This window comes from Lissotriton helveticus, chromosome 5_1, assembly GCF_964261635.1.
Source record: "Lissotriton helveticus chromosome 5_1, aLisHel1.1, whole genome shotgun sequence".
Taxonomy (NCBI): Eukaryota; Metazoa; Chordata; class Amphibia; order Caudata; family Salamandridae; genus Lissotriton; species Lissotriton helveticus.
In genome coordinates this window covers 299,076,881-299,092,408 of record NC_136065.1, presented here as the reverse complement: position 1 = coordinate 299,092,408, position 15,528 = coordinate 299,076,881, and the positions used below count along the sequence as shown (strand labels likewise).

The following is a 15,528-nucleotide window of genomic DNA, read 5'->3' as shown; positions in this document are numbered from 1 at the left end:
AGCATAAATGGTGAAGGACTATATGGTCCTAGGTGGATGAGGAGGACAAAAGCAGGGACTCGCTCCCATGTGAATCTGCAGTGTATATCTTTCTGTCTGACTTCATACTTCTGCTAATCTTGCCCTGTTCTTGTAAGTGCTTTCTCAAATGACCAAATCTAACTTTACATTATCTCTGAATTACTCTCTGACTTTATGCTCCTTTGATCACCATTTCTCTTTCTTTCTTTCCATCTCCTGCCGCCCAATAGGATAATTGCACCAGCAAGGTACTGTAATGTTGGCTTCCTTGGAATGGTGACATCTGTACAAATGTTTACTTTTAGTATCCCCTGCAAGGTTTATCTTCAGGTCTGCCTTGCATCACAGATCTCGCGTCAGTAGTGCTGCCAAACTTTGCTTTTAATCAGACCTCATTCTAATACGGTTTTACTTTGAGGTCTATAGACTTAATCCTTTGAGTTATAGTTTTGCTTGCAGATTACATCTGCAGATTATTTTGTTAGTATGGGTAGACCAGTAACATGGTCCCTGAGGTTTAATCTCCCACCCCTCCTTCATTCACTTCCATCCCGAGTTATTGGGACCCTTACTTTGCTGATGTTTCTGGCATTGACTATTTTTCTTTGTTCTTCCTTTCCAATTTCAATTTTCTGTCATGTGGTCCATGCTGATTCTAATTTTAGAGTTGCTTTCCTTTGTATTTTTTTTATTTTTATTAACGTTTCTCTGTGTTTCAGAGTAAGAAGAAAAAGAAGACTGACTTTATCCCATACAGAGACTCTGTGCTGACCTGGTTGCTGCGGGAAAATCTAGGTACAGAACAGGGAATTACACACTGAATTTGATAGTAGCACCCATAGGGAGCAAGCACCTTCCTTTTTCAGTTTACTTTTTAAGTATTTGACATTTGTTTTGCTATAGGTGGCAATTCCCGGACTGCGATGGTGGCTGCACTGAGCCCAGCTGACATAAACTATGATGAAACACTAAGCACCCTCAGGTACTGTGTGTAGTTACTGCTATAATGCTTCAGATCTGCGTCCTGCTGTTCTGAGATATGTATTTTGCTGGAGTTGTGGTGTTTTATTTTTTTTATTGGAACGCATATCACTTACAGTAGCTTTATGGAGCAAAGAAGGCACACCATATATTAGCTGAAAGGCCATGTTAAGCAAAATGAGTTTTTACTTTATTTTGGCACATAAATGTTTGTGTTCTTTGATAACCTGAATTCTTACTGAGACTGTATAAAACTGCACTGTGCTAAAGAGCACTCGCGTGCTGCTTTTCTCAAAGCCTGAAGTTGAGCAAATGAGTACGCCTAGAGTGCATTTTTAGAAGAGCGCTCTAATGTAGAAACCATTTTCGTTCTGCAGCATCTAATCTTTAATAGATTCACATACTTGAATTTTCTTCCAGTGTCAGGCTGGGAACTACCGGTAGTCAGTGTTTAATATAGTGGTACTTTCAATACAGCAAATTACCTTAAAAATGAATATTCTTACAAGAACTCAGTGAAGCTAAATGGTTCAACCTTGGGAAGGAGAAAGAGAGAAGAAGATAGGAGCGGTGTAGGATACACCCTCCCTAACTAAATCTGTATCACACAACAAGGTATCATACCACCTTTACATTCTCTGATCTCCACAGTAGAGTTAGAAAATGTTCATGATGCCTCCCCATAGTGACACCAAACAGCGCATTCTTAGTTATTGTTAGTAACCTCACCTACTCTAGTAGTGGTATGCTTTACCATCAGGTCACATCCTGCTCCCTAAAAACCAGGATGGCCCAACCATGTTCCAGGAGCAGTTTTAGAGATCTTTGTCTATCTGGGTTTCAGATACAAATATCTTAAACACCCAGATAGCCCTTTAATAAGAGTATTTCAGGTACAGATAAGTACAGTATCTAGGGTAATTGGAGGGAATTTATGAACCTACATCCTAAATCAAGTCGACATGTTTCTGCCCTTGTTGGTAACTGGACGTTCATCAGTACTGGATAATATACTCTGGGGTGGAAATAAGAGAGTAAGAAAACGGTTAGCCTGCTCAACTATTGTCTATGCCCTACACGCGTCTGGTCGACCACAAAGACATTACACTCATAAAAGCTGCAAGGGGCTACTCGCCCTAAAGTTGGATCATTCTCGCTGGATTCCTAATTTGAGACAGTCTACTGTGACCGAGGAAGGTGGAAGAGCATGTCCCTGTAGTCATAAAGCCATAACATCTCAAACACCTGTCAACTTTACTCTGCCATTGGTGTCCTTGGTGTCCCTATTAGAATAACACCAGAACCACCAATTCAGCTTAAAGATGACTCCTCATCAGAGCCTGATTAATGTGATAGTTTCTCTGAACAGGAGTCTGACAAGGAGCAAGTGTATTTGGATGACAGTATGCCCTCAGATGAAGCTTCTTAGGTTGGGGGGGGTCACATGATTTGGATATACAGTTCATTGTAGGGTCCTGAGATGCAGAAGAGGAACGGCCATGGACCTCTCAAAAGCTTCCTTATTGTGACCAGTTGCGCTAGTTTGACATTCCACAGTCACGATCTGTACAGATGCTGCACATGCCTATGGATTTTATACATTCAGTGAAAGAAATGATGGAAGTCTTTTACAATAGGACTCCTCCACCATAGCAGCAGCCATCTTCTTTGCAAGCACCCCCAGAAGCCCAACTCCACAGCCATTGGCCTTTTTGCAGCCACAGGATATGCCATTCCCTGAAAATACATCTCAAGAAGTCTGTCACTCAATCTTGACAGCTTAGTACAAACATTTTACAGAGCATGCATTTGGAAAGAGAAATGAAGTACAAGGTTTTCAAAAGGACAGCCAACATCTAGAATGGAAGAGTATGTCCAAGCAGAACAACCAAATCTAGACCAAATGATGGTTACACTTTCTACATTTGGGAATGCCTGAGACAATATCGAAGAGCTAGGGAGCAGGACAATGCTGCCTAGTACCTGCTGCACACACACTCACTGTACAGGCGATTAACTGAGCTATTCTGGAGGAGTGTTCAGATGTAAGTTGCCACTGTGTCAAACTGTGTCTGGTTATTAACTATTATATGCAGATTTATTATGAAAGATGTCGCTGAGTTAACTGCAGTTGACGGCTGTATGTTGGTTGCATACTGAATATAGCAAAATGTTATAACTTTGACAAATAGTTGCCTTTGTTGGGATTGACAGTTACATTTAATGGGGTGAAGGAAACGGTCTCTTGTTTATATTGCCATTTCCCTAAAAAATTACAAATAAAGGTTCGAAAAAAAAATCAATCTTTGATGGGGATCAATTGTCTCAATGATCAATTTCAAAATTATTTTAATGATTCTTGAGGCGTAGGAGATGAAAATATCTTATTTACCATTGGTGGCGGTCGTTCTGGTGAACAATCCGTCTATCTGCAGATTCCCCACCTTTTGATGATCCTAGGTGGCAGACTGAATCAGGACACTTCTGACTTAGCTCTCTCTTGCCTGGAGGTGGTGCCAGCTCCATCATACCACCAGAAGCAAGGTCTTGTTAAAGTCACTGTAGCCATGTATTTCCTCACTCCCTGCAACTGACATCATTTCCCGTGCTTTTTTTTCTGTGCCCTTAGAGGCAAAAGTGAGGAAATTACATCAATTATCCTTTGGTCTGGACTTATCTGTTAGGAGTAATGAATAAGTCTCTCCTGCTTTGTAGCAGAGTATTGGATCCTTCATGCAAAGCTCCATCTTTGGGCATGGACCTCTACCCCAATGCATTGCTTTACTTTCTTTAGCTAACAACCACTTAAGTGAAATGAAGTATCTTTTTCACTATTGAGATTTCCTTAAAATGCCCTAGTAGTGCCACCAATGAGGACAGAAGAAACTTAATTTATGTGACACTGCAGATCTCAATGACAATTTGATCCCAGAATGTCTTTATTACTGGCAGTTCCCTGGCCAAATGGAAAACAAAGTGCCTGAAGATGGCAACTCCTCTCACTCACTCACACACACACACACACACACACACACACACACACACACACACACACACACACACACACACCAAAAATCTAGTCGCAGCCTGAATTCATGCAGCCTGACTGATGTTTAACAAAAGAGCTCTTAAAATCTAAAATGTATTAGTATGTGTTTGGTATTGTGGGATATTTCTTTAATATGCAAATAGCAGTATCCCCGTTGTTCGACTGTGATATCCAGCCTCAAGTTGTTTGCCTATGCCCTTCTTGCTTAGCTAAACCCATTTCTTCCCAGCTCCATGGACTCATTGTACATTTGTATTATTAGCTGGTGCTGTCCGTCATTTTCTATTATATTGATAAGAGCTGGGAGTGCGTTTGCTCATTTAGGAGATTCTGAAATATAAGGACCTATCTAAGGCTCCACCTTCAGCTGTTCACAATAGAGGTTGCCTACCTTAGTCCACCCTATCCTGAGAAATTTTTGGCTTACTTTGTGTTCCAGGGTGAGGAGGGCAAGAGAAACTACTAGAGGAAGCTACGAGATCCATAGGCCTGGTTTAAGCGTTTATCAATTCTGAGCTAGTACTCCCCACAGTATGATTATAGACAGTCCCGTCATTCTATCTGCTGCACTGTATTCAGAGGATGCACTCTGTTCACTTCATTAGCATATACAAGGCTTGCTATGCCACATAAACTCAGATATATGCAAATCTGGCCTGTGAAGCTAATCAGGGGCTGCCAGCGCATGTGCTTCATACAGCTGGATCAGTGTTTACGACCTGACCTTAGGGAGCTTGTCTACCTATGCTACTTTAATCATCCGCATCTTCAGCTGACTGAAGAAAGTTCTGGGTGGGCTAGTAGAAACATTTAGAAAGAGGTCTGGCAACCTCGGTAAGACCACCCTATTTATGATGGCAATCCAGCCCGCCACGGACAGGGAAAGCTTCCTCCAATGATTAATTTGGTCAATAGTTTGTCAAGTACTGGTCCATAGTTGTCTCAAAAGACAACTACCGGGTCCCTATGAACTTTTATTCAAGGTATCTTATAGAGTCATCTGTCCATTCTAATGGTAAATCTAGGGTACTTTGCTTCATACTGTTTGTCGTTGGTAAATTCATAGTTTTATTAGTTAATTTTGAGGACAAGATCTTGCCAAATTCCATGCTGTAGCAGATAGTTCTTCACTTCTGGGTGTAAAGCATATAACAGTACCTAATTTGCATGTAGTGAAATCATTATTTTCTCCTGCAGGGAACCATAGCCCTCTCTGCAAATGTAGTTCTCTAAACATACTTGCCAGGGCTGCTAGTAGGGGGGTCAGTGGACATCCCTGCCTGGTGCTTTTAGTTTGACAGAATCCTAAGGACAAAGCATTACCAATTTTGACCATAGATGTTGGGCCCATATATAATGGGTTGTTCAAATTTAATATTAAAGTACCAGTCCCATCCTCTCCAACACCCTCCTCAGGAATCCCCACTCCACTGAGTCGAAGGCTTTCTCTGCGTTGAAAGACCTTGCTGACAGCGCTTCCAGGCTTATCTGATAAATAGTACTGAAAATGTGCAGAGGTTTCAGACCGTGAACATCCAGGATATGAAAACTGCTTTTTCTTGTTGCGCAAGTCCCAATATAAATTTTAGTAACATGTTTGAAATTACCTTAGCTGTGATCTTGTTGTCAATATTTACGAACGAGATGGGTCTATGCGAACCATATTTCATATCTTGGTTCCCTGGTTTTAGTATTGTCACTATTATAGTTTCTCATTAAGTGGGTAGCAGTTTGCTTTATCATACACTTCTGCATACATGTCCAGTATGTAAGGAGCTAATAGGTATATATATTCTTTTCTAAAGGCACCTGTCAGATCATCAAAGCTTGAGGCTATCCCATGTGGCATATCTTTACTTGTCTAGGTAATATCTGCAACGGTTATTCGACAGCCTAGAACTTCTCGATTGTCATTTTCTATTTGTTCCATTATCACTTGATCCAAGTAGCTCATCTCCTTGGCATTGTCATGTGCTATCTGGGTTGTTTCCACCCATCATAGTATTATCGGAATCTGGTTAGTATACCTTGGGTATCTGTCACAATAGCTGAATCTAGTCTTTCAGTTCCTGCTATATTGTGTCCTGCCAAGGATGGTCAAAACAGTTGTACTAAGGTTCTTCTCGGCTGGTACCCCTCACTGTACTTCCTTGCTGCAGATTGTCTTCTGTGTGGAATTCTTCCAGCTTAGCATGAATTGGTCTAAGGATTTTTGCGCTTGGGGAATTAACTTGAGATATTTCAAGTTGTTTGAACCCCCTCTCCAACATGTTGAGCTTATTAACAATTGATTTTCATGATTTGTTTGTTTACATTTGTTTATTGGAATTTTACATTTCATGTTACAAGTTGATACTTCATCATTAACATATTTTAACATACATTTGCAGGTGTTTGAATGATACCTGTGTAGAAGAATGCCACAATCCTATCGCACATCAAACGCATTGGATAGGATACCGTACGACAGTCCGGGAGTTACCTCTAGCTTAACTTTCCATACAGTGGTATGCTTTGTGGAGCCTGGTTGAGTGGGTGTCCCAGAGGTGTTGGTTGGTGTTTCGCCCTCACCTCTCCCTCTGTGTGTCGTCATTGAATAGGATTTATGATCTCATTCCCAATCGGAATAATTCGTTCCGAAATACAGAGGGGGAGAACAGAACTGTTAATAGTGAGGGGAAAACCAGGGGTGGGGAAAGGTGGGGAGCGGTCGGAATGTATATCTGTGTTGATCAGTGTTGTGGTTGGCTATGGTCTATTTTTAGTGTACTGCTGTGTGTGTAAAGGGGGAGAGGGGTCGGTTGAGACAGTCTATGTGAGGTGGGGGAACCTGTCTGGCATGGCCCAGATATATCGTCGGCTTTGTGTCCTAATGCTGCTCGGTATTGGCTATTGTCTGTCCCACAGGGGATAGGAACGGAGCTTGGGGTTGAGGCTGTGAGGCCTCAGGTTTTACCGCCGTTTTCGCCTCCTGAGTGAATTGGAATAGTAGTTGTGCCCATTCCATACATATGGGATATTTATGTGTCCTGTTTACCTCCTCATCCCATAATACCGCTTCTTCCGCTGCACCCCATTTTTTCATAGCGCCTACCCAGGCCACTTCTGGACGTCCCGCTGGGGCCCGCCAGTGCATGCCTATCCCCCTTTTTGCTAAGAGAATGGCTAGGTGTGCAAAGTGACATTGGAACTTTTCGGTCTTTCTTTTGCAGAAGATTCCCTGGGCACATGCCTCCCATGTGGTGATGGTTGAAAGATTGACCGTCGCTCGGAGTGTCCAGTGTACCTTATCCCAATACTATTGGATGGTTGGGCAATCCCAGAACATATGCTTAAAGTTCGCCTCCGGGGTCTGGCAGTGGGGGCACGCAATGTATGTATCAGGATAGAAACTGTGAAGTATGTGTGGCATGAGGTATGCTCAGTGAAGGATATTGAATTGGATATTTTTGTAGCGCGCATTCCTAGATACCTTTTTTGGATACTCTAGCGCCTTTCCCATTCCTTACCATGGAATACCCGTCCTACCTCCTCCTCCCATTTCTGCCGTAACGCGTCTAAAGGAGTACTGATCAGTTTCACGGATCGCTTTGTAGTGCCAGGTGACAAAGTGTCTGCCCGCCCCCATATGCAGGATTGTGTGCAGCACCTAGTGTGTCGGGGGGGGGGGTTCCCCTTCACTAAGATCCCAGCAATGTCGGCTGATATCCCAAGAGTTGCCTGTGTGTATCAGGAACTGTCCTGGCGGGTGATCATAACGTTCAACCATTTGGGCATATGTCCTTAGCTGTCTGTCCTCAAACAGGGACTCCACCTCAGTCACTGCGTGATCGATCCATATCTGAAGGGCTCCTGTGGTATAGTATTTATCCCTTCGGGAAAATCCTACTAATGGGAGTAGTGGGAGTACAGGGGCTTTCCCTTTGACATGCAGTGGATTTGCGACAAACACGTGCAGGCTAGAGATACCTGTAGAGGGTATGTGCGTAGTGGTTTGGTACCTGGCATTAGCAGTCTCTGGATGGCTGGAAGGGGTACATAGCCTTCATCGGTGATTGTTTCCCCTGTATGACGTTCAGCCGTCCAATGAGATAGCCACTGGAGTTGTGCCGCTACGAGGTATGCTTCAAAGGACAGAGCTCCCAGCCCACCCTGAGTCGTGGATAAGTACAGTGTGCTTAAAGCTATCCTATGTCGACCACCCCACCAGATCAACGTTGTGAGTAGTGTATCTAACTCCCGAAAGAAGGAGCGTGGTGGTATTACAGGGAGATTGGTAAAGTGATAAAGCAGTCCAGGAACCATATTCATCTTTGCTATGGTTACGCGTCCTATGGGGGCCAAGGGCAATGTTTTCCAGAAGTTTACCGCCGCACGCAATCCCGCTAATGCCTTACGATGATTTCCTTCGTAGAGGTCTTCGGGAGAATGATATAGCCGTACTCCCAGATATCGAGGAGCTGCAGTACTCCAGGCGATTTTCTGGGTTCCCACTGATATGTCCAAAGGGGCTGGATGAGGTCTAAGTGGGAAACTCGTAGATTTATCCCAATTAACTTTGAGGCCGGAGGCCTCTGCAAAGTCCTGTAGTGTTGCCCATATCAGGGTGAGGTCACTTGTGACATCTCGGACGTAGATCAGGAGGTCATCTGCTTATAGCGATACACAGTGTACTGTGTCTGCTATTGGAATACCCCATACCTCACCTTTCCGCCGCAAGCGTATTGCCAGGGGTTCTACTGCCAGAGCGAACAGGAGGGGGGACAGGGGGCACCCTTGTCCGTTCCCTCGTCCCACCGGAAATGGAGCTGAAATGTTTACCTATTCTCACTCTGGAGGTGAGGCCCTTGTAGAGGAGTTGTGTGTACGCCATTAGGGTTGGACCAACATTTCTTTTACGGAGGACAGCAAATAAATATGGCCAAAGCAGTGTATCAAAGGCTTTTTTGATGTCTAAAATTAGGCACGCTGCGCGTGGGACCTGTTCTTTTGCTCTGTCTTGGATGTGGAACAGGCTGCGTAGATTCTGCGAGGTGTTACGTCTTGAATTTGGCTGTAACGATACGCTAATATTTTACCCATTATTTTGCAGTCTGCGTTTGGTAAATGAGGCGGGGAGCGTTGGGTCTCTATTCTGTTTTGGGAATGTCACCAGAATTGATTCCTGGGAGATCGCTTCTGATCAGCACATCCTCATACATGGACACAACCCGGGGGATCAGCCAGGCTGCAAAGGTGTAATAATACTCGAGCGGGAAACCATTCATTCCCTGCGCTTTGTTACGCGCTAGTGTTCTGATCTCGTGAGCTACGTCCGGGGGCTTGATCCTCGTCTTCAACGCCTTTTTGTCTGCGGGTGGGATGTGGGCATAGGCAATGGGCTGAGGAACAGTGTCAGTTCATGGTGTGTTGTCTGCGTGAGGCCCGATAGATGCCAGAGTAATAGTCGTGAAATATGTGTAGTATATCTACTTGTGAGTTTTTAGGGTTTCCAGTTTTGTCTAGGAGTTCTGTAATTGGTTTTGTGTCTGTGTCTGTGTCTTGTTTAGCTAGCCACACCAAGAGTGTCCCCGCTCTATTACCCTTCCGATGTACTCTGGCTGCATATTCTCTAAAGTTATATTTGCGGAGGTCCCTCATGGCTTCTACGTGAGATGTTTTAGCCTCCGCTACCTGCGCTGGGGTGGCTTCTCCTTTATCCATGTCTTTTGTTAAGCCCGCCAATTTTGCCTCCGCCCTTCGAAGTGCACTCTCCAGTGTTCTCCATATCCCTACTATTTGTTGGATGCAGTGCCCCCTGGCTTCGACCTTAAACTTGTCCCATTCTATCAATCTGGATGACGCTATACCGGCATTAAGTGTGAAGTGTTTTTGGATGTGATCCCCATGTGCATGGCAGAACGCCTGATTAGTGAGGCACTCCCGCTGTAGCTTCCATGTAGGCACGGGGGTGAGGTGGTTTCCATCTAAGGATCACTGTGTGTGCATCATGGTCAGACACGACTCTACCTAGGTAGTCTGTGTGTTGTGTTTTGGGGAGGAGTGTTGCGGAGCAGCGAAATCTATCTAGCCTTACTAGTAAATTGTGTGGGATGAAGTTAAAGGAGTATATTTTAGTGTTTGGGTTCTGCTCTCTCCAGGCATCTACCAATGCCCAGTGATCTACCCAGTGTCGAAAGTGTGCCGTCTGCTTGGCCGTGGGTGATTGTGCCAATGAGGAGTAAGATCTATCTAGACTGATGTCTAGGGTGCAGTTGTAATCCCCCCCACCCCACCCCTAGCAGCCATGGCATCGATGTGTGCTGGGCCAGTACTCCTCTAAGGCGGCTCCAATAATGGTCATGCTCTACATTGGGGGCATATATGCTTCCCAGCAATATTGAATGACCCTTTAGTAATCCCGTTATCAGAAAGTATCGTCCGTCTATGTCCACTGTTCGTGCCTGCTTCCTGAAAGGAACCCCAGGTCTAATCCAGATTAGAGCACCTCTGGCAAATGCAGAGTATGTTGTGGCACAGATAATGCCCTGCCATTTTTTACGCAGGTGGTCTACCTCCGTCGCTGTCAGGTGTGTCTCCTGCAGGAGAGCTATCTGCGTTTGTTGCCTCTTTAAGTATGCATAGCTGGCGTATCGTTTGTTTGCCGTGTGCATATCCCTAATGTTTAATGTGATGAGTTTTATATCTGTGTTAGGCATCTTGGTTGCCATTTTTGTCTGTTGTCTAATCGGGGCTTCTCCTTGCGTGATGTCCCCTCCACCCTCTGCTCTCCTCTCCCACCACAGCGCCAGCCACCTGTATATCTTCAACGAATTCCGTTTCCGTAACCTTACTCCACTAAGGGTACTCTGGGAACTGGAGATGGGGAGGTGGTAAGATTAAATAACGGGAAACATTCCCAACGTGGGGGACCTATTTTACGAGGCGATATGTCCAAACTGTACTTCATATGCTAACTTTAGTTCGTTGCTTGAGGGGAGTGGCCGTACATCTCCGCCAGCTGCCACCACTATGACCGCCCACTTGTAGATGGCATAGTAGGACTGCCCAAAGGAGTCATTCCCCTTCCCTGCCACCCACTGTAGTCCAGTTCAGTCTTCGGCCTTGCGGTGGTCATGACTTCCCGCGGCGATGCCACGCCGTGTCGGGGCACTGTCCTCTCTTCGGGCATCCAGGTCTCAAATTGTATGTTCTCCTCTGTGCCGCTTGGAGCATCGTGTCTTATATCCGTGTGTCCGCCGTTTGAGGGGTCACCATCGGGGGTGTCACTGAGCCCTCTCGGGAAGTGTGCACGTCGCTGCCATCTTCTTCTGAGGTGAACAAGTGCAGTCCTCCCTCTCCATCCGAGCTTTCGCCTGTTACTTTCACCTGCGCAGCTGCCTGCAGTGCCTTCCTGCACTCTGTTATGATTTGTTCTAGGTCGGGGGAGTTGTTAGTAGCTGAGCTAGACCGTGAGCCTAATTGTGTAAGGGTGACTCTTGAGTTGTCTCCTTGAGCGGCCGGGTGGTCGATAGTTTTGCGTACTCTTGGGATCATCCAGGCTTGTCGAGTGTTGCTCCACCCAGTTACTAGCCTCCGCAGGGTCTGTAAAAAAGTGTGTGGTTCCGTCATGAATAATTTTAAGACGGGCAGGGAATAGTAGAGCATATTGTACATTCTTTTAGCGCAGGGTGCATTTAACTGCTAAGAAAATAGCTCTCTGTTTTTGAACGGCTCGGGAGTAATCCGGGAATAGCATGTCCTGTTTATCTTCCACTCGAAGCGTCCCCTGCTGCCTCGCTGCACGGAGAATGGTGTCTCTGTCCTGGTAATGGAGCAATTTCAAGAGTAATGGTCGGGTGGCAGTCCCGGTCGTGGTTTGCGAGCCGTTACACGGTATGCTCTCTATAGAGAAGAAGTGGGTCAGGTCTTTTGTTTGTGTAAATGTTGCGATCCATGTTGCGATGTAGCGGATCGGGTAAGATCCCTCACTCTTTCAGGGAGATTCATGATGCGGATATTGTTCCTGTGGGATCGCCCTTTTAAATAGTCCACTTTATTTTCCAGGATCTTTATCCGGGATTGCCGATCTTTTAGAGTGTCTTGTTGCTGCTGCACCTGTGGTTCTATAGTTTGAAGCGTTTTTTCCCCTTGTTTGACTTTGTCCGCCAGTTTCCTTTAGTCTGGAGTGTTATATGGCAGCAAGAACTTTATCTAGCTTGTCAGACAAGGGGGTTCCCCTTCCGATTGGGAGATGTTAGGATCTGGGGAGGTCATTCTCTGGGGCCAAGGGGCCCGCAATGTTCCTGTTACGTGCCGACGCCCCATGCCGGCCGTACTTCTCACTGCCGTTTGTAGATGGGGTCTTGTATTGTGCTCCACCACCACTCACCCCGGGGACGGCGGACTGCCGTGTCCTGTGCTTTCCGGTTTGTTGTCGTCCCTCCTCATCGTGCTGAAGACTTCCTGCATGAGCTTTATCACATGTAAGGATTGCCTCGTGTCCGATCTGGGCTCACCACAGACCCGACTGGGCGTGACTACGTGACCTGTAAATGTCTCCAGGAGACTATGAAGGGAATCCGAGCCCTTCTGCATGTCTTGTATGTGGGGGGGCGGGGTTAGGGGTAATTGGATGAGTTTTCACAATCCTGGAATCAATGTTACCCCTCCTATCGCTCCCTCGTCGATCCCCGTCGTCCGCCGCCCCCCAGGTTTCAGCATTCGCTGGGGACCCGGGTGTCATCCTTGTCGTGGTACTCCTGACCACCCCTGTTAGGGCCAACTCCAATCGTATTGCTCCGGAGTCCAAGTGTAGTCGGGCAACGCGTTGTCTGGAGGGGGGGGAGATAGGAGTGGTCCCCGGGTTTTAGTGTGGCAATGCTAAGGTGCACTGCAGACCCTTGATCCAAACTCTCCGGCACACGCCCTGCAACTCAGCTTCTTGTTAATAGGGCTTAGGGGCCAGCGGAGCGGGAAGGACACTGCTACCAAATTCCGTGAGGACCCCCAGACCATTTCGTCAGGGAAGAGCCTCCGGGCTGCAGCGGGGGAACCGGGGCCTAGGCAAAGCATCGTTTTCGGCCAGAGCGCGCAGGCTTAAAACCTGCCGCTTCCCCCTGTGGTGCTCTAGCGCTCCGGGAGGCCAAAGGGGAACACAGGCAGCATCCCGAGGCACCACTGGACCGTTTCAGCCGGGCCCACGTCTAGGTCTGCCACTCCGTGACGTCCGCAGCAGGCCTGATTCTCATGGATGTTGTAATGTGCCCCTGGGATCTGTTAAAACCGGAAAAGGCCACCGATACCTCCCCACCTCCCGCCCCGTGCCTCGAGCCCCGGCGCCGTGCGGCGGGAGGGAGCAGGCACCAGACTCACCTGGTCCGATGCACGATGCGGGTTTCAGCTCATACGGGGTCCATACGAAATCTGAGCTTCTTTCCTGGGGGAGGGGCGGCCTGTCATCTGCTCACCGTGCTCTGATGGGCCTGTGAGTGTTGGCCCGTCTTGGAGGTCCCCATCGTAATACTACCTCCCGCCACGCGCCTCAAGTTCCGGCGCCGTGCGGGGGGAGGTCGCTTCGCCCGGGTGTTTCGGCACGGAATTGGTGCAGGACCCGTTTGGCCTGGTCCTTCGTGCATGGGGGTCGCTCTGTGCAGGGCCGGCAACCTTTTGCGTCTGCCACCCAGGGTCTAGTCGGCTGCGAGTAGCGTTCTCACCTTCCTCACCTGGTGTCGCCCACACGGCTCAGAAGGCGCCGCCACCATCTCCCGCCTGCCGTGTTGTTCAGAGACTGGGGGTCATTCACCCGATCTGCGATCCATTCACTGTCGCAATGCACTCTCAGGATCCAGGTGGCGCTGCCATTTTGATCTTGTCCAGGGGTACCCGCGAGAGCCGCTCATGGTGCCGGAATCGCCGCCGCAGTCATGACCCCGGACTCGCCAAACGTCTGTGTGGCAGCTGCTTGGGTGCAGGTTTTCTATGGGGTTTTGGAGTATTTGGGGCATGGATTATTGGTGATTGTGTGGGCCGCCGAGCGGAGCTCTAGGACGATGCGACCACTATCTTGGCCGGATTGGCCAAGCCATTCAGCTTATTAACAATTGATGTAAGAACTATGGATTGTTAAAACAAAAAAATGCCCATATAAAGACCTCCCAAAGTGAACCTGCTTCATTTACCAAGGCAAAAAACACAGTTGATGGACAGAATGTAGAACAATGTCATACATTCACCCCAGTACAAGGATCTGGGCCTAAATCCATCGTTTTTTTGCACTACACACCACCCTGGGTTAGACACTGGCTATATGCAAATCAGCTCTGACCCTGTGCCTCATGGGAACAGTCCAGTCAGAACTACCAAGCCATGTCTTTCCCAGACCGGAATCAAGCATCCAAGGACCGGTTTCTGGCTATAGCGTGGTGTGGAGTGCAAAAAAACAATGGATTTAGGCCCAGATCCTTGTACTGGGGTGAGTGTATGACATTGTTCTACATTCTGTCCATCAACTGTGTTTTTTGCAATTTTCACCCCGAGTGGGCTGGGTATGCTCAGACGTGAGTCCCAGGCTCTCCACACCACTGGAGTCAAGCTATCCAGGCTGAATGAAGGCTGATTCACACGATTCAGCGAGGACATCACCGACTTCGTCAGCCCGCATGCCCTCCCCTCCGCCGACTACATCCTCCTGGGGGACCTCAACTTCCACCTGGAGAACAACAGCGACCGCAACACCATCAGCCTGCTCGACAACCTCGCCAACCTCGGACTCAAGCAACTGGTGACCTCCCCCACCCACCTCGCCGGACACACACTCGACGCAGTCTTCTCATCCAGCAAAGACGTCACCTTCAGCCACGCAACAGGACTCCACTGGACGGACCACAGCTGCGTCCACTTCACCTTCAAAAGAACGACGATCCACCACCACCAGCAACAGGCTGCCCGAAGAAGCTGGAACAAGATCACAGCCGACCAGCTCACCGCTTCCCTGAGCCAGCACCCTCCCGCCAGCTCAGCGAACCCCAGCCAGGCCGCCGACAACCTCACGAAGTGGATCAACAACTGCGCAGACGAACTCGCCCCTCTGAGAACCCCACCCAGCGGACCCTGCAGCAGAAAAACACCATGGTTCACCGACGAACTCAAGAGCTCCAAGAAGAACTGTCGAGCCCTCGAGAAAGTCTGGAGAAGGGAACCAACCACGGACAACATGACCACCCTCAAGCACGCCACCCGGAAACACCACCAACTGATCCGCGCCACCAAGAAAAATACTTACAAGGACCGGCTGGACAACAACGCACACAACTGCAAGGAACTCTTCAACATCGTGAAAGAGCTCTCCAACCCTAACGCCGCAAACAACGACATCACCCCGTCGCAAGACCTCTGCAACTCCCTCGCGTCCTACTTCCACAACAAGATCGCGGACATACACAACAGCTTCAGCAACCAACCAACGGAAGCCACAACCGCAACAACGCCACCCACCA

At 47.7% G+C, this 15,528-nt stretch overlaps 1 protein-coding gene across 5 annotated transcripts in view; it reads left to right on the top strand.

Moving 5' to 3' along the window:
• The window catches only part of KIF1B (kinesin family member 1B), a 1,137,443-nt gene that overhangs the window by 266,969 nt on the left and 854,946 nt on the right, over positions 1-15,528 (top strand). For 3 of the 5 annotated variants that reach the window (XM_078642264.1, XM_078642262.1, XM_078642266.1), the window contains exons 10-11: positions 741-816; positions 925-1,003. In XM_078642264.1, the coding sequence (XP_078498390.1) occupies positions 741-816; positions 925-1,003 (155 nt within the window). Of the gene's footprint in view, positions 1-251; positions 270-740; positions 817-924; positions 1,004-15,528 lie in introns of all 5 variants that reach the window. The other 2 variants (XM_078642263.1, XM_078642261.1) reach the window with 1 other exon arrangement.